The 24,658-nt window shown below is 37.1% G+C and overlaps 1 protein-coding gene across 1 annotated transcript in view; it reads left to right on the forward strand.

The window, feature by feature from the left end:
* CHID1 (chitinase domain containing 1) overlaps nucleotides 1-24,658 on the forward strand; it is a 97,603-nt gene continuing 72,945 nt past the window's right edge. The window contains exons 1-7 of the mRNA XM_084288376.1: nucleotides 1-159; nucleotides 824-973; nucleotides 1,798-1,930; nucleotides 2,942-2,986; nucleotides 4,274-4,380; nucleotides 6,185-6,246; nucleotides 15,533-15,625. Of these exons, the coding sequence (XP_084144502.1) occupies nucleotides 49-159; nucleotides 824-973; nucleotides 1,798-1,930; nucleotides 2,942-2,986; nucleotides 4,274-4,380; nucleotides 6,185-6,246; nucleotides 15,533-15,625 (701 nt within the window). The 5' untranslated portion in view covers nucleotides 1-48. The remainder of the gene's footprint in view (nucleotides 160-823; nucleotides 974-1,797; nucleotides 1,931-2,941; nucleotides 2,987-4,273; nucleotides 4,381-6,184; nucleotides 6,247-15,532; nucleotides 15,626-24,658) is intronic.

Consider the following 24,658-nt stretch of genomic DNA (forward strand, 5'->3'; position numbering starts at 1 on the left):
ACCCTTACATTTTCAGGGCAGGAGGAACTTGACATCAGGAGAAACACCATGAGACTTCTCTGTACTTCACTTTCTTTTGCTGTGATTTGCTGGCTAGCTGAAGGTACCTTGTCAAAAACAGATGCAAAGAAAGGTGCTACAAAAAAAATGGAAGAAAAGGTAAGATAAATAACTGAATGCTCATCTTATTTAACATGAGCAGTAAACTAATCAGACTTTGAGAGATGGTAAAGTGATTCTCATTCTTTCCATATTGTATTAAAAGCAACCATGTGTTTCCAATGAAGCCTGTTCTCACTGATGAAACTACCTGAAACTGTCCTTTTCAACTTTTCTGGGTTGAAACAAACTTTTTATTGATTTGCAGGATTGGCCATTATTAGTATTTAAGAGGAGTTTTTTCTCTGCTTTTGCATCGTTTTCATGTTTTGTTGTCCTAGACCAGGATTTAGAAAGTGCTAATGTCAAAACGTGTCTAACTGCCAGGAATTGTCCTAGACCCTCACTCTGACATTGAAAGTACTGTATTGCATGTTTAAACTGCTTGCAGAATTGCTTTTTATGCTGTGGATGTACTAGCTGTGGTGAGTGATGTTTAATCTTATCAATTCTTGATTTATTTTTTTTTAGCCTTGCAAACAAGGTAAGTTTACTGGCAAATCATTTCCAAGCTCTTTCCAGTTTTGCTTTTAAATCAAAATGTTCCAAATTATTTTAAAAGTGCGCAGTTTAATGTCATTTCGTTTTTTTTGTTCTTTTTGAGGTCTGCTGCTCTTGAAAGTAGCTAGTGCACACGGTTCTAAAAACTGTCTTCTTGCCTCAGGTGCTGCACTCTGATAAAACAGTGCAGGAGCGGGGTCTGGTAGTTGTGGATCCAAAGGCAAAGGATATCATACTGGAACACAGAAGTTATTGTTCCAAGAAGATGAAGGAAAGACACTTCTCAGGAGATGTTCTGGGATATGTTACTCCTGTAAGTTAATAAAACAAAATTGGTGCTTTGAATAAATATGCAGTAGACAGTACTAATATGCAGTCTTGCATCCCTGCTATAACGCTATGTTTATAGTAGTAGGAGCTTCCGGTCTACAGTCACGTAGTCAGAGGATTATTCAAGTGCTGGCTTGGGATTCAGGTGGTCTCAAACCTGTGTTTTCCCACCCACCTCTTGAAGGGTATCTAGGTCATTCTGGTTTTGTCTCCGGTAAAACAGAAGTATTCATGTGTTCTTTATGATCACGCCAGGTGAAGTTGCAGTAGAGTAATATTAGATCAATAGTATTAAGTGTCCTCGTACTATGCAGTTACCAACTTGAACTTTCTAAATAAACAGTAAAAATTTTATACTGCTGTCAAACTGATCTCTTTTGCTATCCAGTTGCTATTATTCAAAGCATTCTCTCTTGAATAATAAATGTTGCTTTCTTTTGTTTAGAGAATGCTTCTTACTTGATTCATTCTTGCACTGCTCAAAAGAGAAATAGGTACCCCGTATACTTTTACCTTTCTCAATTTCTGTTGGACGTAAATGCAGAGCCTGTAAATTCAAATGTCTGTTGGAATCTACATACAAATTTCTCTAGTTCAGGTGGATTTGTACAAACTGAAGATTGACATGTAGCTGTCAGTTTTTAAAGATCTTTGTTATTTAAACAAAACACATATAAGGGTTCCTCAAACTAACGAATGGGGATCTAGCAAATGATTATGTTTGTGTTAGAGTTCTTATTGGTCAAAAAGTGGATTGTATATCTGGCTTGTGAGCCTCTCACTTTTTTTTTTTCTTTCTTTTGCAAGTGGAACAGCCATGGCTATGACATTTCCAAAATATTTGGAAACAAGTTTACACTAATCTCACCAGTCTGGTTACAAGTGAGAAGAAAAGGGAAGGAGAGGTTCCAGTTCACTGGGCTCCACGATGCTGATAAAGGTTTTCTTTTCTTTTCTTTGAATATGCATTACAAATATGATTACTGTTCTTGTTGTGGACCGATGTGTAGTTCAGTAATATATGTATGTGGATTATTCTCGCTCTGCCTCATGGTGAAGTATTTTAATCCATTAAATTTTTGGAAAGTTTCTTTGAGAATGAGCTCTTTTCTGTTCTCACCTGCTTCCACCAATGCTCATAGTTTCTGTCCAAACAATAAGAAAGATTAGTTCTTCCAGCAGACTATCTACAAAGCCCCTTTCGAAAACGGAAGAAATAAAGAATCTGCACAGACAGAAATAGTCCTTGGTGTTTGCACTGTGCAGTTATTTACTTGTTCGTCTGCCCCCTCCCCTCTACAGACAAGAAACTTTGGGTGAGTTTGTTTTGTGAGTGAAAGATAAATTTACTCTGAAGATAACTTCCCTTCACAGCAGGTTCCATGTTTTAGTTAGTATGCTCTTAAATAATAACTAAGTAGTTTGTTTTTGAACTTGATTGAAAGATAATGTCTGTGGAATCTCTTAAAGAGCTAAAGTTCTTATTATATTAGTGCCTACTAACAAATTCATTCTAATGCAAACACTGCCAAGAGCAAGTGATCATGAGTCTTGAAAGTAGCATCTTAATTTAAAAAACAAACAAAACCTAACGAAACAAAATGCATTCCTCCCAAGTGATGATTGGTGCCTATGGAAGTGTTGTTTGCACTAGTCAGTGAGTTATTTTCTGTGATGCTGCAGAATTGCAAGCAGCAAGGAGGATGGTTTGGGGAGAGACTCCTGTAAGATTGTAGTAAATACTAGTTGTGCTATGGTGGAGGTGAATAGCTTTACTTTCCGTATATCAAAGTCTGTTTCCCCTGCATTGCTTATGAAGTAATAGCCTGTGGTAGGAAGACAGATACGGTGAAACTGTGCTATATTATGTGAAGAGTGCTTCAAAATACATCGTCATTGTCAACACATCCATATTTTAAAAGCTGTTCTCTTACTTGATACCGTTTGACAGGCTGGATGAAAGATGTCAGAAAAAACTCCAAAAACATCAAAATAGGTGAGCCTGTTTTTTGTGTTTACTTTTCATCTTCTTTGACTCCTAGCAGACCAAGGGGAAGCTTTGTTCCAGGTATATACAGAAGAGAGTTCACCTGAGCATAGCCATAAGACAGAAGACATCTGAAAAGTAAAGTAAAAGCAGTTAGCTATGAATAGTTAACTAATCAAAGTGTTAATCCTGTTGGTGCCCTAATATTTTGCTGTAGCTTCTTGTCTCTAGACAAACCCATGGCCACTGGGCCTTTTCTGGAGAGGTACTCTACGCATAACGTGAAATGCTTACCTGGGGAATAGTCCTCCAGCTTATTGCTCCAGCTTTAAAGAAAAGGAGAGAAAAAAATCCAAATTTGAGGCAATCAGACTTTCCTGCACCCTTTTCTTCTCTTGAAGCTGAAACCTCAAGGGAAATGTATTACACTGCTACAGTGATAATGGGATGCTGAACTCTTTACATTTGTCTATAGCAAGAATATTGTAGGGTGCTGAAGCCGGTGAAATTCTTCTTGCTTCAGAAGGTAGTATGAAACTTGGAACAGATTAGAAAAATTGAATGCTCTGTCAGATATTCTAAATTACTTCAGCTGCCAGATGATAACGCCTTTGAAGCCTCTCTAGACTTTTCAGAAATACTCGTAGGTCCTTGCTAGTTAGAAAGGGCTTAGACACAGTTTTGTATGAGTCGTTGGCATTTCCAGGGTGCATGTCAGCACGCCTGTCAACTGTTCCAACAGCAATTTTCTTGACTCTTGCCTGACTACATTTTTAGTGCTTTAAATGCGTTGGGGGGGAGGGGAGAGGACACTCAAATGCTCATTTTTTCCAAAATAAAAATTTGTCATAGGTTATTGAGAGCCTCAAGAGTGAAGTAATATAGGGCTATGTACATGAGAGCAAATTAGAATTTGATGCAAACTCTTCTCTCTCGCTGTTCTTGTGGTAGAAGAGATGCACAATTTACGGAAGGGTTGCTGTTTCTCAATGATGTTCTTTAAAGATTCTGCTTTGGGCCCTAAGTGATAGTTCAGTTATCAATTGAATAGACCTTTTCTTAAAACTTTCATCAATTATTCACTAACGCTTAATTAACCATAAAACAAAGAAGATTGTTCTGCACTATCAATTTCAGTGCTGATAAAGTGCAATGATCTTAGCTATGAAGTATGTTGATTGCTGGCTCCTGTTGGTATCTGCTATAAAATTACACTTCTCCATTTCTGCAGAAATATTTCAGTATATGTAATACATCTTTAGTTTTTCACTACTGATGGACATCTTTGCTTGATAGTGCCTAGAATTTTGTTTGATGGCTGGACTTACCAAGACTTTGAGAGTGTTTTTGGCAGTGAAGATGAGATAGAGGAACTTTCCAAGAACATGGTTCTGCTAGCCAAGGTAAAAAGACCTTTAACCAATGCTTATAAAACAGTATACTTTCCGATTCCTTCTTTAAAGTGTATTTTCTTATTTCTAGTAATTTTGTATTGTATAAAATTCTATTTGAAAAAGTAACAGCAGGATTCTCAGTAGTATATTCTAGTATGTGTCCAACTCCTGTACATATGAAGTACAGCAATACTTAAGAACAGTTGACTAAAAGTCTAAAGTGAGACTAAAGAGGTCTGATCACCATAAACGTGTTAAACTATCATTGGCAGTTGCATACTTTTGCCTGCTATAAGGCATAATTGATGAAATCTGTTCGACAGCTGATGTGCTGAGCAAGATTGAGGCAGCAATGGATACCTGATAAACATCTCATGGAGGTCATCTAGTGAGCAGATTGATTTTATTAGTAGAAATTAATAAATAAATTTGTTATTCATGAACTAAATTGGTTATTGCATTTTACTGAGAGGCTGAAAAAGGGTCATGGGTGCAATGAGTGCTTGCTGTTTGTGTTACAGGAGTAGGCTCAAACTCAGTGTGCTAAACCAAATGAGTCATTTTGAATAGCAAGAATAACTTGCTGTGTGTCTGTTACTGTACAGTTTTGTTCAAATCTGATAAAACAGTCTCCCCAGCCTCTTAACACTTCAAAGAAAGAAAAGAGGGTTTTCTTTAAGAACTACATGCTGTTTGCTAAGGTTTTTTTTTCTGGGCAGTCCTTCAGCCTAATGCTTTAGAGCTATGCCTGCGCAGGACTAGACAGGCTGCTCCCTAAATACATTCAATTTAGTGGTTGTTTGATGAGAGCCTGCCTAATTGCTATCAGAATAAGAATCTTCACATTTGTTACAGGTTGTAAAGAAATTTTAACATGCTCTAGCGGAAGATGGATGTAGAGGTGAACTGAATACTTTCTTAAAATTTGTGACTGCTATGTCAATTCTAGGTCTTCTGTAGCAGTTGGCCTCTTAAGAAAGGGGTACTCAAGTCCAACAGTATCCTTGATCATGCTAAACAAAGTTTCACAAGTTAAATTCTGGAATTATGGACATATTTATTATTCTAAATTAATTTGGAATTATGCATATGCCAGGTTAATATTTATATCTTTATATTCAATAACTCATGACTTTTTTTCCCCAATATACACATAAAGGGTTTCAAATGATTTGCTTAGCAAGTGACTTATGGAAAATGGACTCCACAATCAGTAAGATTGTAAAGTAGGTATGTTTATTCAGCTCTGGGCAGCACGTGGGGTAGTCCCTCCAAAGTTGTGCACATGTGATGCATCAACTTGCCATGGTTTTATGCAGTAAAGTTATGACGTTTCAAAATGCGCCTATACATATGCATAACCTGTTCCTCCTTCGTATTAAAATTGAAAGTCTTTTCCATAAGCTCCTCCCATCCGTGCTTGTGCAGTGTCTCCTGGTGGTGGTTGCCAGGGGTCATGGGGATGAAGGTTGGTGACTCTTCCTCATCACCGCTAGTTGACCTCCTGTCTCTGTGCAGACTCAGTTGCTTCTTGGCTCTTGTCTATCCACAGGACCAGTTTCTGCCAGTTAAGATAGGCTCACACTCTTATCAAGAGACTAACCTTGGTAAGGGGCCCAAGGCTTCTTGCTTTAATTAATTTGCACAATGCACAATAGTTAGCAAAGACACTAAGTAGCATCCACTAGTTTAATACTGTCAGCGCTCTATCTCTACTTGATAAGATTCTCCTATTGTATTATCTCTGATGAAAGTGTAAGCATAGTGATGAGCTGTATATTGTTGTCAATTCTTTTTTTTTTTTTTTTTTAAGAATGAAAACTTTGATGGTTTTGTAGTTGAAGTTTGGAGTCAGCTGGGAAATCAAAAGCAAAAGTAAGTACAAGTCTCTAGGATGCAATTCCCAAAAATCACCTATTGTAAAACATCTGTTTAAAGTTTAATTTGTCCATGTTGATTTGAATTTGTCATATTCTGTAAATAAATATGCTTTACACTAGGACAACTGAGATTGTTCCACTTGACTTAGAATTAAGGAGAAGAGTTAACTCTACTCTACAAGAGCTCAGAGGTAACATATTAATCTTCACAGTGGACCTAGCAGACCATGTTAGCTTTTTATATTTCAGTTTTGCAAGATATTACTATTGTACAAGAGTGAAGAGAGTACCTCAGCACTTAGATGCTGGCACTGGCCTTTATTATATCACTGATTGATATGGGTTACTGGGTAGTTCTTGGAAGTGTGGTTACTTTCAAGAGCACCAGCTTTGAGTTAATTAGGAAATCTTCCAAAACTTTATATGGAGATCTTCTTGGTTTGCTGAAAGTAGAATCAAAATCCCCAACCTGAAGAAAACCTAGGGAGAAACTTACTTTAAGTTTTTGCAAGCACAACATTATTTTCTTTAAACTTTGGAGTAGCTGATCTACCTTTTAGTAGTTCTGCTGTGAAGTTTCACAGAAACTGAATTTATGGTATGTGCTGAAACTAGAGGGCTTATCTATATTAAGTTGTTTCCTGACATGTTGTAATCTATTTTCCTTGAGCAAAAGCCCTTTGGCTGTCTTAACATCTTGGACGGAGTAAAGGTAAGGCAAGCTCCAAACTGCTGCTTCAGGAGGAAAAGGCAGAATGTGGGATGAAATGAATCATTCAGTGCAGCAATCTGAAAATTTTGCCTTGGGAAATTCAGACATCCATTCCTTAAAACACAGCATTCCTAATAGCTCTCTGGTGCTTAAAAGGTCTGGGAGGGAGAAATGGCCTAAAAGTGCCACAATGAAGTCTGCATTCTGTGGAAGACTTAACGTTTCAAAAAGGTTTCTCCAGGATACTCTGTTTAGGATAATGGCTGGTAGTATGTAATAGGTATTGGATAGTTTATAGTTAAGAATATTGGCTGATGGTATGTAATAGTTATTTCTGGAATGGAGTGTGCTATTAAGGGGCTCCTACTGTTCCTTTGTTCCTAAGTATTGATTTTATAGGAGAATGAAACTGCTGAATCTTTGTAGCCCTGCCAAGGGCTCTGTCATTTACACTGGAATGAATAAACCTTAAACTAGATGCTTGTGCTCACAACTGGGTAATTTGCCAGGTTGTTGCTGATGGATCCAGAGCTCAGTACGGAGATCACCTATTGCAATCTCCTAATAAGCCGGTCAATAAAGTGATTTAAGCAAATAGTAACTGCAAGCCAAACGTTGGGTGTAGTGGTCAGTTTATCTAGTGTTATTCAGTAAAACCAATGCTTTTCTTGTAAATTAACTTAGATGAACGTAAGTCAGACTATATTGCTGTAATTTTAAGGCTCCCTGAAAACCAATGTAAGCATACAAACAACAGAATCCTGTACTGCAAATGGTGAACGAGTATCAAACATACATATTTATTAGTTCCAGATTGAGTTTAATTCTTGCATGGTTAAAATGTTTTTTGTTTGCCAGGAGTAATGCTGGTTCAAACAGTCCCATCTTGCTTGTCCCATCTTGCATGGTAAGAATTGACTGTCGTAGATGAGTGCAGTTACTGTAGTCTTTGGTACCAGAATGCTATCCGGGCAAAGTTTAGAAGCATCACTTACATATTCAGTGTTTTTCAGTTATCGTTAAACAGGAATGTGAAGTATTTCCCATACCTTAGAGAAGAAGAGGGTGATTCTCATGAAGCAGACTGGTAACTGTCTCCATTGCTCTGAGCCCATAATGCTTGATTATATGTGGCCACCTGTGAGCAAGATTTCAGGATTATCCTAACCAAAATTCTAAAGGAGAAGTTTGGCAGAAAGACCTGAGTAGAAACAAAAGTTATGAACTGCATATTTTATTCTTCAACACCATTTTTGATTTAACAAGTGTAAACCCACCTGTGTTTTCTTTCATTTTATTGCCACCGCCTTAGAAATGGTTGGGGTGCTTAAGATGCAAAATGCTTTGCCTACTCAAAGAAAAACATTCTGAAAAAGGATAATCTAGGCAGCATGCTGAAGTGAAGCTACCCTAATGTGTGAAATAGCAGTTATTTTGTGAAAGTAGGAGGAGCACTTCATTAAAATTTTGTCTCATGATACTTGTAAGTGAAGGGACTCTTGTTTTTACAAAAACAGTCAGTTGCTCTGCTGCTTACTCACTCTAGAACTGGATTGCTTGGTATCCCGTGTCACAGGGAAATTCCCTATCAGTGATGTTTTGGAGTGAACAGGTGCTTTGAACAGATGTTAAGGGCAGAATTAAGTGAACTTAGCATCTTGTCAAGCCTGATTTTTTATTTTTATTTTTTAATTGCATATTGAGTGCTTTTACTCTGAGATCTGTTAATTTCCCTTTGAATAGCAGAGCAGAACTAGTCCTGATAAAATCGGTAAGGCATCGACTGCCCCTTTGCTTCACTTGGTCCTGACAGTAAATTAGAGCAGCCCGTGACCTCTTTAGTCCACAGAGTGGCAGTATTGTAACGTGATTCATACATGATCCTTGTCTGATTGTATCTTCAAAGCAACAGCCACCACTAGTACAGCATGTTCTTAACATTAGAAGATTTAGGGACAATTGGCAGGTAGGTGTCAACACAGAGATGACCCTTTATCCTTTGGAGATGCAAAGCCTTGATAGAACAGGAATTGTATATGTTCCATATGGAGCATGGGTATTAACTGTTAGGTACATTGTGTAGGATTTCCTCATTCAGATCCTTCAAATCCTTCAAGGTCAAACACCTGAAAACAGCTTAACCTATTCTTAGGTAAAGGAATAAAAGATCATAATGATGCTTCTAGGCACCGATAGTGTCTGCCTTCAAATTGCTTCCAGAGCTGTGTGAAAGTGCAAGGAGACCTGCCTAACTAATACAATTTATTCCTACCACTTACTGTGAACGTGTGTTAGTTTAAAAATAATAATAATAAAAAATCACATGGTGCTTTTTCCCCTGAAATACACAGAATAGTCTTAAGCTTGCATAAGCAGTCAACAACAAGTTATGGAGATTCAACTCAGGTGCATAAAACTATTTGGGGTTAAGCTGCAGCTATCAGCTTACCTTATGAAATGACAGAGGTAACTGGAACTCTGAAATTCTCCTTTTGGATTGGTGTTGGGATCTATGTTTTTAAAAAGTAATTTAAGAGCATTATGCGTTTCATTTTTAAAAACCCAGAGTAAGTGGATGTTCTAGCTATTAAATGCATAAATCATAAAATGGCACTCAATTATTCTAGTGCTTCCTTTTATGTATCCACATTGAGGAGAAAGCCATGGAAATGGTTTCTGGTTTTAGTACCATTATGAAAAAGACCCATTATGCCATTTTTTGGGCTGCCTTAGTAGTGCAGGGATACTTACAGCACAGGTTTCTTTATCAGACAGTGTCTAGAGAGTGAGATTTGCTTATGGAACTTTTGTTCTTGATCTACAGTTAGGAAGAACTTTTTCTTTGGCAGTGTTTCAGCTGTAACATCAGCATCCGCTCTCTAAAGACGATGTGCCGTGATACTTTTTGGCAGAGGTATTTGCTATTAAACATGAGTGTACCACTATCTCTTGAGACAGATGAGGCTGCAAAGGAATCTAGAAAAATGAACTTCCTGAAGGCCTTGTGACTATGAAGTTTTTTAAGTGTCTCTGCATAACTAGGTAACAGTGCGTGTTCTCTGCAAAGTTCTTGTAGTCCATAAGGTCTCTCACCAGCCTCTTTGAGAACCTGTAATCACTGCGAATTTTTAAGAAGAGGCAAACTGATCTACTTCCATTTCAGCACTTTGCATCTTGCTAGAAAAAAAATCCTGATTTTTTGTTTCTCATTGCATCGTTGGAACAAAATGGAAATTTCTCTTGCAAGGAATGAGTAGTTGCCTAAAAAGAGCTTTCAGTTTCTTGTTTATCCTAGCTAGTATTCCAGAAGTGAAATGTTGCTAGGAAGTTATATTGCTGGCATCTAGCAAGACATGAAATTATGTAGTCTTAGATTCACTATGTATCTTACGTTAACATCTTGTTAAGCAGAACCAACTTAATTCATTTTTTGTTTTCAAGAACAAAAACTTAATGTTGTAATCATTCTTATTTGGGGTTAGGTTTGCTGTTTGTTCTTGCTCTTTAATGCTCAGAAAAGTGAAGCCTTAAATTATATTAGTCCTTCATGCTATTTTCTCTTATATAATCATTTAATTTTTTTTTAAACTGAGTGTAAATTTTATATAACATAAGAATATAATAGAATATATATAGAATTTTATTATATATTCTTATTATATATAGAATATAATATTATATATAGAATATATAATAAGAATTATGTGCCTGGATATAGCTGCCTGGCTTTATGCTAAATTACCAAAGCAGCCTGGTCTCTGGCTGCTCATGTAGGATGTGAGGGCCCTGGATGCCTGGAGGCTTGAACAGCAATCGTGTATGTGTATTTTGTATACCTTTGGATGTCTAAAATGGCATTAGATTCTCAGATTTAAATGCTGAAATACCACCTATTCCATCTGAATAACCTGGATTGTGCAGAATTGTGCGTGTGGACCTAAGTTGTAGGGGCCTAACACTGACCAGGTCAGGTTGCAGTAAATGTACAGGTACGTTGGAGAGCCCTCTGTACGTACCTCCTTCTTTCCTGTGGTTTCTGAGAATAGAAGCTCCTAATTACTGATACCCAAATAAGTAAAGTCAAATTTGTGAGATAAAAGACTCCATCAAACTGCAAGGAAATGCTCTTTGCTCCCTTCTGTCTTTCTGACAATCACTGCACAGTGAAAAAGTACTCAGCTTTACATCTTTTATTCTAACACATAGGAAATTACTTTCTGAACAAAAATCAAAATCAACTAAGGTATCCAATGCAAACATTATCTTAATTCTAATATAGTTTACTGCCTTTTACTGTTTAAGCCTGCTTCCTAATTATGTAATTGTCTTTTTTTATCTAAAACTTTTTTGATTTTATTATTTTATCGACTTTATTATTTTATTGAAAAAAAGTCAGTTATTCATGCTGTGGTGATTAAGGTTAGAAAATTACACATGGCAAAAATACTGAGATAGCAGGAGAGCTTCTGCTTTCTCAGTGTATTTAGTTAACAAGCAGACAGGACAATGTCTCCTTTGCTAATCTCATGTGTGGATTTATTATGTGGATTTTTTTTTTGCTTCTTTTATTCCCTCCAACCTGGGTCATGTTATTAAAAAAAAAAAAAAAAAAAAAGGCATGAATGTGCCCATCAAAATCTCATAGTGTACACAGTGTACACATCATTCTGCTCTGTCTGGCATCAGCTGACAGATGGCACTGCCATCACACAGAATCAGTCTGAAAAATATGATTTTTGACGCCACGTGCTGCAAATCTTGCAGAAGATGACCTTCAGACATCTTATGAATGCTGGTAGGAATATAGGAGCAAAAAGCTCTTCTGGCAGTTCTATCCTTCGTGTTAGTCCCTGAAAAAATTAATCTATTAATCAAAGATTTGTCATAATTCACTCCAGTTTCCTGGTATTAGCTAGGCAATGAAATGGCACAAAAGGGCAATTTCTTCTTGAAGCAGACAGCTTTATTCTGTCCAATTTTCTTGACAAGGCATAAATTTAAGGGAGCACTGACTTACACAAGAAAGTGGCAGAAGTTGGAAAGTTGCAGGGTTCTGAAGGGTCAGGTAACTGAAGGGGAGGATCTAACAGTCTTAAGCATCTTCTGTGAGGCTTTTCAAATACAATAACAGCTTGTTTTTATGCATCAAAGTAAATTGTTACAGGATGTCCCAAATACAATAGAGTAGCAGTGTTAGGAAAAAGTGAATTCCAAAAAAACCCTTTCTCTCAAACTTTGGGTGAGGAAAATTTGGAGGTGTTCATACTTCATAGGGGACAAGATACTTCAAAATCATGAATGTTTAAAAACTGACCTTCCACATGATAGTACTAATAGAAGGCCTGACAGTGTAGGATTGAGGTAGACCTTAATGAGCTTAAGAGGGTCTTAAAGCTGCCAATGTCTTAGTAACTACTCTGAAGTAAAATTTGACAATGCTGAAGTTTCCAGTAAATATTTAATGTAGCCTTTTCAAGAAGACTGATACTATTCCTAATTCCCTGCACTTTGTTATAATGTTTAAAATGTCAGTAGTTCCTTCAAAATTACTGGTGGTAATATGGGAAAATGTTGTGTAAGAACATTGGAAAACACTACTGGGAGCCAGAAAAGTTTTAATTTATAGCACACGATAACTGAGCATTCTGCTATTGCTGTTTCAGGTGGGAGGGAAGAGTGCACATTTGATTTACATAATTATCTCGTCTGATAGATAGAAGTGAGCCTAAATGAGGTCTGACCATTAATCCAGTGTGATTTGCTAATAAAGGTCTTGGAGCCAAGAGACCTGGCTTGACAGGTTAGCGGGTAGATGTTAATCTAGGTTTCTTGTTTAAGAATCTGTCCTACTATACCTTTTCTTTCTGACCTACTCCTAGTTGAAGTTAACTTTCTTTGTCCAAAACAATATTGCTTGGATTTGTTGGAGGAAAGATGGGAGGTGGAAGCTGTTTTGATGGAATTTGCTTTTAGTTAGTCCTGTCTGCTTGCTCCAAAATAAAGAGAAATCCCAAACATGCCTCTGGCCCTGTATCAGGCCTCAAATCTCTGCCCTTTGTTTACAATTGCAGAGTTGCTGTATGCCAGGCTTGCTTATGCTGCATGCCTTTCCAGTTCAAAAGTGTGACTACTTCTGTGCACTCTTTTTGTGAGTGCATCACTGCTTTTGTGAGTGTGTGTGTGTGTGCATGTGTGTGTATATATATATATATATATATATATATATATATATATATATATATTTTTTTATCTCTGCTGACCTGCTGAACCATGAGCATCTGACTTTGCAGAGGAAGGGAGGAACCTTGGATTTAACATTGACTTGACTTTTTTTTCTTTTGCATCTGGTTTAAAATAATTCCAGCTGCCTTTCTTATGCTGCATCAGTACAGCAAAGTGTTAGGAGCTGGGGCAGATATGTGAAGCTGCAGCAGGGGTTGTGGTGTCAGCCTTGCTTCTAAATCCAAAACTAAAGTGTTACCTTGATGTTGCACCTATGTTATATTTTTGTCCTATTTTGCCCCTCTTTCTCTCCCTTTACCCTCTAAACAATTTAAAGTCAGAAGATACTTTTTACAGTGCAGAGATCTCAGAGTTCCTACAGCTAACAAGGACCCAGGTAGAGAAGAGATCCTGCTGGTGAAGAGTGCAGAATAATCTCAATGCTAGAGGAATTGATTCTTTGATCAAATTCACCTTACAAGTAGCATCTTTGACATCTTATAAAGGGTATATTTGTACTACTTTGGCCATAATTAGCTAAAAGGTCACTTAGCCGTGAGACAGGAATCAGTATTAAAGGCGGCTTAGCTAGTTCTAATACTGATTATAGTTTTTGATAGGACTGTGTCATGTGGGAGCTGTGATGTGTATGTTGGAGTCGATAAATGTGTTACTGTTGTAATTTTGTATGCTTTCCATGGAAAAGGATTCTTTATCATAATTGATTTGTCTGAATAGTGACACTCTTAATGTGAAATGCAATATGGTAAGGAATGGGAGGGAAAGCTGTTGCTTTCCCAGCATAAGAATGGTAGGAGTACGTGCTGCAGATGGGCTAAGAGCTGATACCTGTAATTTTGTGTCCCCCCTGGATGAGAAATATAGGTGACTGTCCTGGTTCATTGGCAAGAGCTGTTCAGCACACCCAACTTGCAGACTGTAAGCACAAAATGTTGATGGTATTGGGAAAGTAATAAAAATTGCTTTTTTGTTTTATTTGGTTTTGCCAAGGGTTTGAGAGTGTTTTTTTGTAGTATTCCTCTGAAGTTTTCAGTGGGTATTGAAGTGTTTCAGCAAAAATAAAAATACTTGGTTACTTTATTTGAATAGAGTCCACATTGTGCAAGTCAAACATCGTTAATTACCATGATGGATAATTTTGCAGAAAATCAATGATTTTAGAAGAATACTCCTAGGATGATACTGCCTTGAAGGGATGTTGCAGTACCAGAATTGTTTTTGAATGTTCAGGTCTAATCTGGTTTGATACATGTAAGTACAGCAAGCAACTTGTTTGCTTGTGTATTTCCTGACTTTCCTGCTCCAGCTCTTCCAGCCTGCTGAAGTGGGCTGTGGAGTTGCTTTCTACTCAAGTTTAAACGTTTAAGCATAGCTCTGAACAGATCTAGAATTTCCTGTTGATAGCTGCCTGCCTTTGTGGATCTACTCTGCTGATGGATAAATAGGGAAGTTGATATTGTTCTGAAGATGTAAGTGATATAAAACACACAGAAGGGCTATGTTTATGGTGTGAATTGAAGGTCACATTGGACTTCTCTTAAGGTGAAAATAATAACCATTAAACTTTCTCATTTCTGCAGTCTGCTGTTAACATACTCTTCAAGTTGAGAAGGCTAGAAATAGTTTTTGTGAAGAGATGTTTGGAATTTATTATTCTATTGAAATAAGGATGTGAAAATAGCTTTTGTGAGAAATCTTTAAATTATGCATATGGGAGATGATTCTTCCAGATATGACATTTTCAAGTCATTTTGTAGTTAAACAGTAATATATTGAGAAACAAAACAAAAACAAACAACAACAACAACAACAAAAATCACAGATATTTGAGGCCTCTTTCTAGAGACATGCCTTGAACACTGCATGTCTTGCTGTGAAAGCATCTTTACAGAATCTCAGATCTCATGTGTGGTAGTACAGTAGCAACTTGATTCTATTCAACAGTTGCTTGTTCCAGAACAGTGTTTTTATTGATTAATCCTTTTTACTGAATATGACTTCAAGGGGTAACCTGCTCTGATAAGATGCACTGATTTTATGTGCTAACAGTGCATCATTAGGTTACAACAAAATGTGTTAGCCGTAAGGAGGTCACAGGATACAATAAAACTACCTCCAGCAGTTCAGCGTTCCTAGTCCTGTAAGAGAGTAAACTCTTTTTAGTCTGCCTTTAATCTTCTGCTATGGTCATTCACTAGAAAACATGTTTGGATCTCTTGCCAGCTGCGTCTTTTAAAATATTTCTGCTGTTATCTGTTAACTTGCTCTTGTCAATCAGTAGCACAAGTTTTCTGTCTGTCCCCCTAACACTATGTTTATATTTCAGGGAGCTGATTCACTTGCTGGTTCACCTTTCTGAAGCTCTCCATGAAGCAGAACTAAAACTCATACTGGTCATCCCTCCTGCAGTTGCAGCAGGGTGAGTATTCCTATTTAAATAGCAGGTTCCAGATGAGAAATGCTTGCCTGTTACGCAGTAAAATCAAAGCTTTGTTTGTAGCTATGCTGCTTAAGTGAAAAAAATAGTTTGAGGTAGTCATGTCTTCATGCATGTTGCACTGTGGAGTCTCAGTAACTACATGTGATTGTGTATAACTTAGAACTTTTGATACGAAAATAACTTGTGAAAGGACCTCCTATTGTGGTGTTAACCCATAATGTCTGGTAAGAACTTCCAGGAGAAGAGCAAAGCAATTGTGGAGCTTAATGACTTGTTGCCAAGGAGTGAAAAGGATATCATAAAAGTAGCATATAAAAAGCTTTCTGAGCCCCTGGGCACAATTTCAGCAATGATAGATTATGCTTGTTCTTGAAGCAAGAAAGGCAGAGCTACAGGAAGGAATTATATCTGTATGTTGTCAAGTCAATCTGTATGTGCTGTGTTTTTTCTAAAATTATTTGTTTTGACTTGGTAATTCATATGTACCAAAAATGCATTTAGTAAGAGGATACTATTTAGAATTGTTAATTATTCTGCTTATTTGTGCAGTGATTTGAATCTGATATATATGCCAGTTGATAAGCTGCTTCTGGTTCAATAACAGTAAGGAATTCTTATCTTTCCATATTTATAGCAGATATTTACTTCCTAAGTTATATTTGCTGGGGGACAAAGAAATCCACCACCAACAAAAACTGGAAAGTGAGAATGTAGTTTCAGTATATGTGAAAGGAATTTGGATCTTTTTTATAGTTTTGCATTTTTAATAAAAGATTCTACATTGTCTTTGAGACATATGATAAAACAGTGATTCTTCCACTCTGTATATCTCTAGTACTATTGTACTACTTTTTCTGAAAGCCAGTGGATCTGCAGTATTTCTATGTTTCAGGAGTTGATCGTGTGAAACACTGAAGGATGAGAGTATAAGTGATTATACCCACGTAAGAGTGAGGAGATAGAACTGAAACCATTTGGGTGGAGGGTGATTCAGAAGATTAGCAGAGTAATAGAACTGTAGTGCTGTCATTTCAAATTGAAGTCTGGGCAATGCTAATGCTATAAAGCTTTAATAGCAGGAGTTTTGCCAATATCCATCTCCCAGCAGAACTATCTGGTAACATTTGGTCACCTTTGAGTATCCTTTCAGGTGAAAAGTTGCCTGGCATCTTTGCATTGTGAGCATAGCTATCTGTTGTCCTACTGTGTACAAGTGTTCATGATACACAATAGTGTTACAAGGATATACTGCAAGGAATACATCATCTCTTACAGAGAGCTGTGCTAACAGGGGTTATCTTATCTCATAAACTGTCAGATTCTAAATCTTTGTATTCCCATCTCCCTTTCCTTGGCCCTCGAAGTCAATGAGTGCCCCTGTTACACTGTAGATAGGCCAAATGTTGAAGTTAAGCATATGGCATGGCCTCTTACTCTGGGTAAGGTACTCCAAGTAACTATAATTGTTTAAGATAGGCTTTTTACTTGTTTAAGGTGAGGACTTCTGTCATGCAGGACAGCAGTGACAAAGCATGACCTGTCGTATAGGATTATGTATGTGGAACAGTCCTCATAAAATAAGTCTGTGTGTTCCAAAGGTTTGTACTAACTGCAGAAAAGGTGACTGGTAGGACACGTACTGATCCTATATCACTCTTGTTCTTTATCTCTGAATATAACCTAGTGGAATAGCACCTCCTTGTAACTATGCAAATGTCTATGGCTTCCTAGGGGTTGACTTCCTGATAATGATAACTGGGGAAGATTTAGAATATTAGCATGGTAAGCAATGAAAGTTTGTGTTGTTGTTTTTTTTTGTTTTGTTTTGTTTTTTTCTTCCCAAATTTCCTTTTTTCTTCAGGCTGTTCAGCAGCTTTGCATCTGCACATGAAAATTCAGAAACACGTGTCAATCTTAAATGGAAAGCCGTTATTAGGTATTTTTTAGGTGAAACTTGTCAGCAAGAGAGAAAATTACAACATCCTCTTTCTTTGTTTTACTGGCTTACAGTCGCTACTGCTTTATGGCAGTTCAACAGCAGTTTCAGGATGGTGATGGATAAGCTTCTACATTTCTTGTAGGCTGTTGCAATCTTTCCGAATACATTCATTTTCAAGGTGCCAAAAAGGCTGAGAAAATGGAATGCCCGAGCAAGCTTGTAAATGCCTTGTATCTTCTGCAACTGGCCTTTTCTTTGCAATGGTCTAGAGAGGTTTTCACAGAGTTCTGTGGGGAGGTCCCGTAGCAAGAGGGAGAAACAAAGCATTTCTGCCTATAAGGATCTGTGCAGAGCTTAAATGCTGCCTGCTAAGAAGATTCAGACAACATGTAGGTGACTAAAAAGCTGCTTCTGTGTTGAGAACAGTTGGCATCTCCACTCTGTTGTCACCTCAACTGTACGTTAGTGATGTAACCCTGTCCAAATTGAGTCCTGAATGTAGCATACATACTTTCTGCCTACTTAGTAAGTCCAGAATAATACCCACCTGTAATTTTGTTCTTCAATAGCTGGATGAAATTTGGTTGCAGATTCTTTTCTGTGAAAGCATCTGAGGATTTTTTTTATTATTTTTCTCTATTGCGTAGTGCAAATGTTTTATACCATTAAAATGAGGTAGTCAATTTAATGCAAAATCCCTTTGCCTCCATGTGTGGCTGGCAATTTTTGCTGTTTTTTTTTTTTTTTCTTCTAGACTTAGTGTGGCTTGTTCCTTATTCCTCCCCGTACTCTGTGTTTTCCATGGTCTCCCTATATCAGAATACACAGCCTGTAAACCTGAGGCAGTTTGGTAGACCGTTGCACTCAACTCTTGTGAAGAGTTAAATCCAATTCAGGTGAAGATGAGTCCTGAGACCATACTCTTGTTAGGTCAGTTGAGTATTTACAGGACTGTAGTCCTACACATGGTGCCTCTCCTCTTTATTGTTGCATCATGTAAATCTGGAACCTCTTGTAAGCATCACAGCATAATGAGGGAAGGCTCAAGCTGTGGGGAGGTGGCAGAAATTGCAGCATTTACAGAAGATGCTGAGGGATATCAAAAACAAGGCAGCTTCTGATCAGAACTTCCTCATCAGGGTGAGGCATCACACATGTTGCAAGTAATCAGAGCTACTGGGAAGATGTTATTCATTACTACCACAGAAATTTTAAATAGAATTGCTAGCATAGCTGAAAGTAAACCAAAGTGTTATCTCTTGTATTAAATCTTTGCATCACACAGGAATGACTGAAGAACTTAGAAATATAGACGTGGAAGCTAAATCCTGGAAAATTGATCCTTCCTCATGAGATAACCTTTGCAATGTTGGCAGGCCACTGCTACTCAGTCTGTTCATTTTATTGCAGGTTTCTTTAGAAAATTGTGGTGTGATACAACTTTGCATCACATGGGTGTTCAGTGGTGATAACAGAATACTTTGAGATTCTCTTGCTTCAGTTGAGTCAAAAATAATGAGAAATAACTAGGTCTTATGTCTGTCATTTATTCTAATCTTTCATGCTGCTGTCTTATGATCTACATTTCATCCCAACTGAAGTTCCTTTTTTAAAGCAATTTTCTGTTGCTATTAATTGTAGTCTGTTACAGATAAAGCAAAGGAGAACACTTGAATCATTTTTCTGAAATGCTTTATCAATCACTTCATCACACAAATGCTTTTAAAAATGCTAATACATGCAGTGTTAAAACTTAAGTAATTGCTGTGAACAATGGTTACAATAAGGTGCACCCACTCCTGGTGTTAGGAAGCAAGTGGAGAACAGCACAGACCTTAAGATTATTGTTTATTTTTATAGTGCTGCTACTGGATTCAGTCTTGTGCCCAGAAGGACAGAAGTCTGTTCTATTTAGATGCAGTCACATATGTCTCTACAGTCTAATGTTTTAAATCCATAAAAAGGACTTGAAGCTAGTGTAAGCTCCCTGCATTCACATTTTGTCTTGGTCAGAGTTTGTCTTGTTACAGTAACTGTGAGCACTAGTTAGAAGTGTAACACCACACCCAGGTTTGGACCTTGCATTGCCCTTGCCCCTCCTGCTGCTGTCCTGAATACTGACCTGATAGGGTGTTCACTGTTGCAACAACTTTGTTATTTGAGATTTAGAGCTGCCCTCTTACAGATGGAGCTGGGAATAGCTGTCTGTCAGAGGTACATTTTTTGACATGAAAAAAAAAATATATATATAATATATATATTTTATATATATATATATATATAAAATATATATTTTATATATATATAAAATATATATATATTATTTTTTTTATGTCAAAAAATGTACCTCTGACAGACAGCTATTATTAATTATATATATATTATAAATATATATTTTATATTTATATTTTTATATATATATATATATATATATGTATATGTATATTTTACATGCCTGCCCTTAAATGGCCTTGATCTATAAAGGAGTAGTAAAGTAGTCTCCTTTTCTTGCCCTGGGAAATAAAACCCATAGTTCATATGAAAGAATTGAAAAGTCTCATTCCTCTAAAACAATTTGTTTCTTTATGCATTCCAAAGGTTTCTGGGATTTGATCATAAACCTTGATTGCTCAGGAGAATAATTAGTCACATTCTTTTAGATTAATACTGTTACATAAATGCAAGCCAAAGGTTTATATCTTCCTAATGCATTAACTACAAGAAACACTTCAACTTACTGGGTAAACAGGTAGTTGAAAGTGCAGCTATCAGTTATGGAAACATCCTAAAATGTACACAATCCATGGATGCTTTAAAGCTTAGAAATCTGTTGGACCTAATGATATCTGCAAACAGAATCCTGATTTTTTTTTTCCTTGCTTTGCTTTTTGGATTGTAGCTCTACTTGAAAATCTTGATTTATAGGATAACAAGGCTTCTACTGAAACTTACATTCCATTGTGTATTAAATCCTGTGTCAGCTTCTTTGTGTCTTTAAACTCACTTTGGGTTTTAATACTTCCACACGGTTGAAGTGTCCTTTAATGCATCTTATATCCTTTATTTGTTGGAGTCACTGTAGACTGTTAATCAAAAAGACAGCAAAAGGCATGGAAATAAGTATCATCAAGAATCAAATAATATTTTAGAGTTCAACAGCTGGCAAAGGACTGATAAAGGAGACATGGAATACCCTACCCAGCTGGGATCCTAGCAGCTGAAACATCGTTTCTTTTGTGTTCTACCCTGATTAAAATTTAAAGAGAGCATAGTTAAATGTAAGCAGTTTATTTAAGAATTTGTAATTTATACTTCTTTGATATGCATTAAGATCAAAGCAGTCTGGCAGCAAACTGTCTGAGAAGAGACACTTTTAAGAGCTAAAAATACTGGTTTGCTTCAGGAAAAACAGTCTGGAAAATGCATCGCTGTACATGAGATCATTTGTATAATGCAGGGAGGAAATGCTGGGTCATCTGTTTAACTTTTCAGATGTAGCTTTTGCAAACAACTTAAACTAAGAGATCCACTAGCTGAAGGTTGTTTTCATAACCGAAGGATCCTGTAACGCCTCTGGCTCTTGGTTTGCTTTTGAAATGTTCTGGGCTAAAGGAAAGCCTCACCTGGGGAGGCTGGGTAGAAGCAGACCTTGAATATAACTCTCCAGCATTTTTAATGCGTCTGTTTATGATGTTGTCTTGAGACAGATGCACTGACCTAATGAAAAGGTGGGAATGTATGGGGAGGCAGAAATCTTGCTAGCAAGCTTTGCTGTCCCAGAGAATGCATGTGGAGCTACCTTGCTGGCAAACATGAAATAAGATAGTTAGCACTTCCATCCACCTGATGTCCAGGAACTGTATGATTTTCCCACAGACATAAGTGACTGCAAGGGAGAAACAGTAGGAGACAAAGCTGTCATCTGAAGTGTGTGCGTGTTATGCAGTGACTCTCCTTTGGGATGGGAGACTTGTGGTTGTGCGTGTCTGAGAAGAGGTGCTAGGGCTGTTGTGTTATGTAAATGGTTGCTAGTGCAGATGGTTTGCTGAAGGCTTCCAGCCTGTCTTTCAACAGATTGCCTCAAAATGTTAGACAGTGTTATTGCTTTGAGCATGCATGGATGCAGATGCATGTAGAAACTCTGTGAGTACCGGATCTAAAACAGCAGTGGGTGGCCAGGCATGTTCTGCTTGTTGGTCACCAAATAACTGGTGATGTTGGGTAGCTCTCTTTGTGCTGACTAATCCTGTGCTTGGTAAAATTCTTGGCTTAAATATGTGGTTCTAAATGTGTTTTTATATAATATAAATACATACACACACACACACACACACACACACACACATATATATATATACACATATATATATATACATACTATATATTGTTTTTCTAGCGAAGGAATCAATTCAGTGATTTTAATGCAGAAACTACAGTGGCAAAAGCTGGATGTGGATGTTTTTATTACTTGTATCACAAGCCTCTTTTCAAATGGAGTAGCTGTGCTGGAGTAAACTACTTTTATGCTCTGTTCTGGTTTGGTAGTGGTACTAGTCTTTTCTGTTCACTTTTTTGCTTTGTGTTTGTTATGGTGTTGTTTTTTGTTGTTTTGTTTAAATTAGGAGTCAGCCTTTAAAAAGCGCATAGATGTAGGTATCAACTTCTGTTAAATTTGCTGTTAAAAAGGCAAATGGAACTTGGTTGTACCTTAACTAGGTGCATTTCTGGCATTTATAGTTTATTACAGACGTTCCACATGGCATAACAGTTGAGGATCAGGTTTGAAGGCACTAAGTCATTAAAAAAATGTTATTTAGACTAAACACTGTGTTAAGTAACTCCATATTTACAGATGGGTTGTTAGTGATCGCTTTTCTCGGAATTTTATTTTCCCCTGAAGTAGAATCCTTTGTACAAAGTAGCAATAAAAAAATGGCATTGGTTGCATCACTAACTTCATAATATAACACTGCTTTTTACTTGCATATTGATGCTTAGGATATGTAACAAGCAACTTATGGCCTACATGATTGATATCCTTTTTCAATACCTGTCTTTAGGTTATAGGGCAGTAGCTGCTCCAAGAATAGCAGATGATTCTTTCTCTCTTAAAGTTCTAAGGAATTGTAAGTCAGAAGGAGTAAAATCTGATGTAAACACATGAAATACCTTAAACGATAACATACCGTTATGAGTGTTTCTTTCTCTTCGAAGAGAGTTTGCAATTACAGGTAAAAAGCCTGTTAGAATAGTGATTGCTGCTTTTGTTTGGTTTTGGAGTTTGGTATGCACTTTAATCATGATTGATACATGGAATTCAATTTTAAAAATGGATTGATTCAGTTGTTAAGAAACTTCAAGTAACACAAGGCAGCTTTATGCTTCATTAATTTTACAAAATCTAGCATGATAATGCTTGAAGTATATGAGACCCCGATCCTTGGTTTAAGTAATAGCATACAAAATAGCTGTTGTTCTTACCCGTGTCGTAGTAAAATGCTTACTAGTACAGACCAGAGGTAATTGAGCAGTATGTCCTTACAGGACATGGTATTTGGGTTATTGGCAAGAACGTAGCACGTTGTGAACAAGATATTGAGGCTATCGCTGCCCTTATGAAATTCTCAAAAATGCTACTACAGGTAAATTGCATGTGGTCTAGCAAGAATGAATTATCTCCTGGCCAGTTTCTGATAGTGTCTGTCAAAGTAATATTTAAATTAAAACCAAGCGTGTTTGTCTATGATAACGGGTACAATTAACCTCACAGTTTCACGTCTCTCAGAAGAACTGAGAAGCATTAGTGCATATAAGGTGTGTTTCCTCATCTCTTAGGCAAAGGATCTCAGTATGAATTTGGCATTAAGTGCCCAGCTTTCTTAAAAGAGTCTGCTCTGCAGATGTGTGACTGTCAGGCTGTGATGACATTTCAGAGGGGACCCATGAGCAGATCTTGCATGCACTAAATAAGCTGAAGTCTGTTTAACGTTTTACTGAGTCAGATTTCTAGACGTGGATCGTTCTTTTCTGGACTCTACTAAATTTCCTATGTCTTCCTTAACATAGGGTTCCCCAAACACTAGATTTGAATAATATGTTGAAATTATTTCAAGGTGTGGTCCTTAGATTTTCCTGGCAGAAATGTGTCTGTGTGCTATAGAACAGAACACTTAGGACTGCACGGATCACTTGTGTAGCTTATGCCTTACAAACCTAGTACTTCCTGGATATATTGGACCTGTTGTACATGCAGTATAAAATCAGTCTTTGCTGGTCTTGTGGCTACTTATCCAGGTTGCTGGACTTCTGTAAAATCTGGGCCAAAGAAGTGTTAGGGAAGTGTATGTCATGTGAAAGTCACCTAAAACATTTTCCTAAGATGGTGTGGCAGGTAGATTTGGCTTAACTTTGTACAATGTACAAGATTGTTTTAAAAAAATATATAAACAAACAACAACGCAGAAAAAACTTAATGGAATATGATCAGATCTTGAGGTTATTTCAGAAACAGAAATTGGAATTGAATTGGAAGAGGATCAGAATTTCAAAATGCTGAGTCTACGCTGCTGTTTGTGGGGAAAGCAACACGCAACATTTTTGATATTGAGATATGGTTGGCATTGAGCTTTCAGGGTGCCAAAAAGTAATTAGTCTGCACTTCTCAGTGCTGGGAGGTCTCATGGCAGACTGTCTGGGGTAATATTTATAGGAAGATTTGGAAAAATGGGAGTGCTTAGAGAAAAGTAAGAAAAACAGCTGAAAATAGGTAATGCCTCCTATGACAAAAATTTGAAGGACTGTGTTTCATATATTAAAAAGAGCAAAAAGTGTCAGGAGACGTAAGTCTTCAAGTATGTCAACAGGGGTTGTTTAAGTGACTGATAAATAGGTCTTTCTGTCAGCATGGAAGAAAAGGATTAAAAATGCTCTTAGTTTGATAAAGAAGTCTTAAGCTGAATACTAGAAAAATAATAACATTGTATGGCAAAGTGCTGTAGAAACACCTAGGAAAATTTTGGTATGTACTTTTTGAAGACTTCTTTGTCTTTTTAAAACTTCCTACTAAAGTTTCA

This window comes from Netta rufina, assembly GCF_964035555.1.
Source record: "Netta rufina genome assembly, chromosome: 5".
NCBI classification, from domain to species: Eukaryota; Metazoa; Chordata; class Aves; order Anseriformes; family Anatidae; genus Netta; species Netta rufina.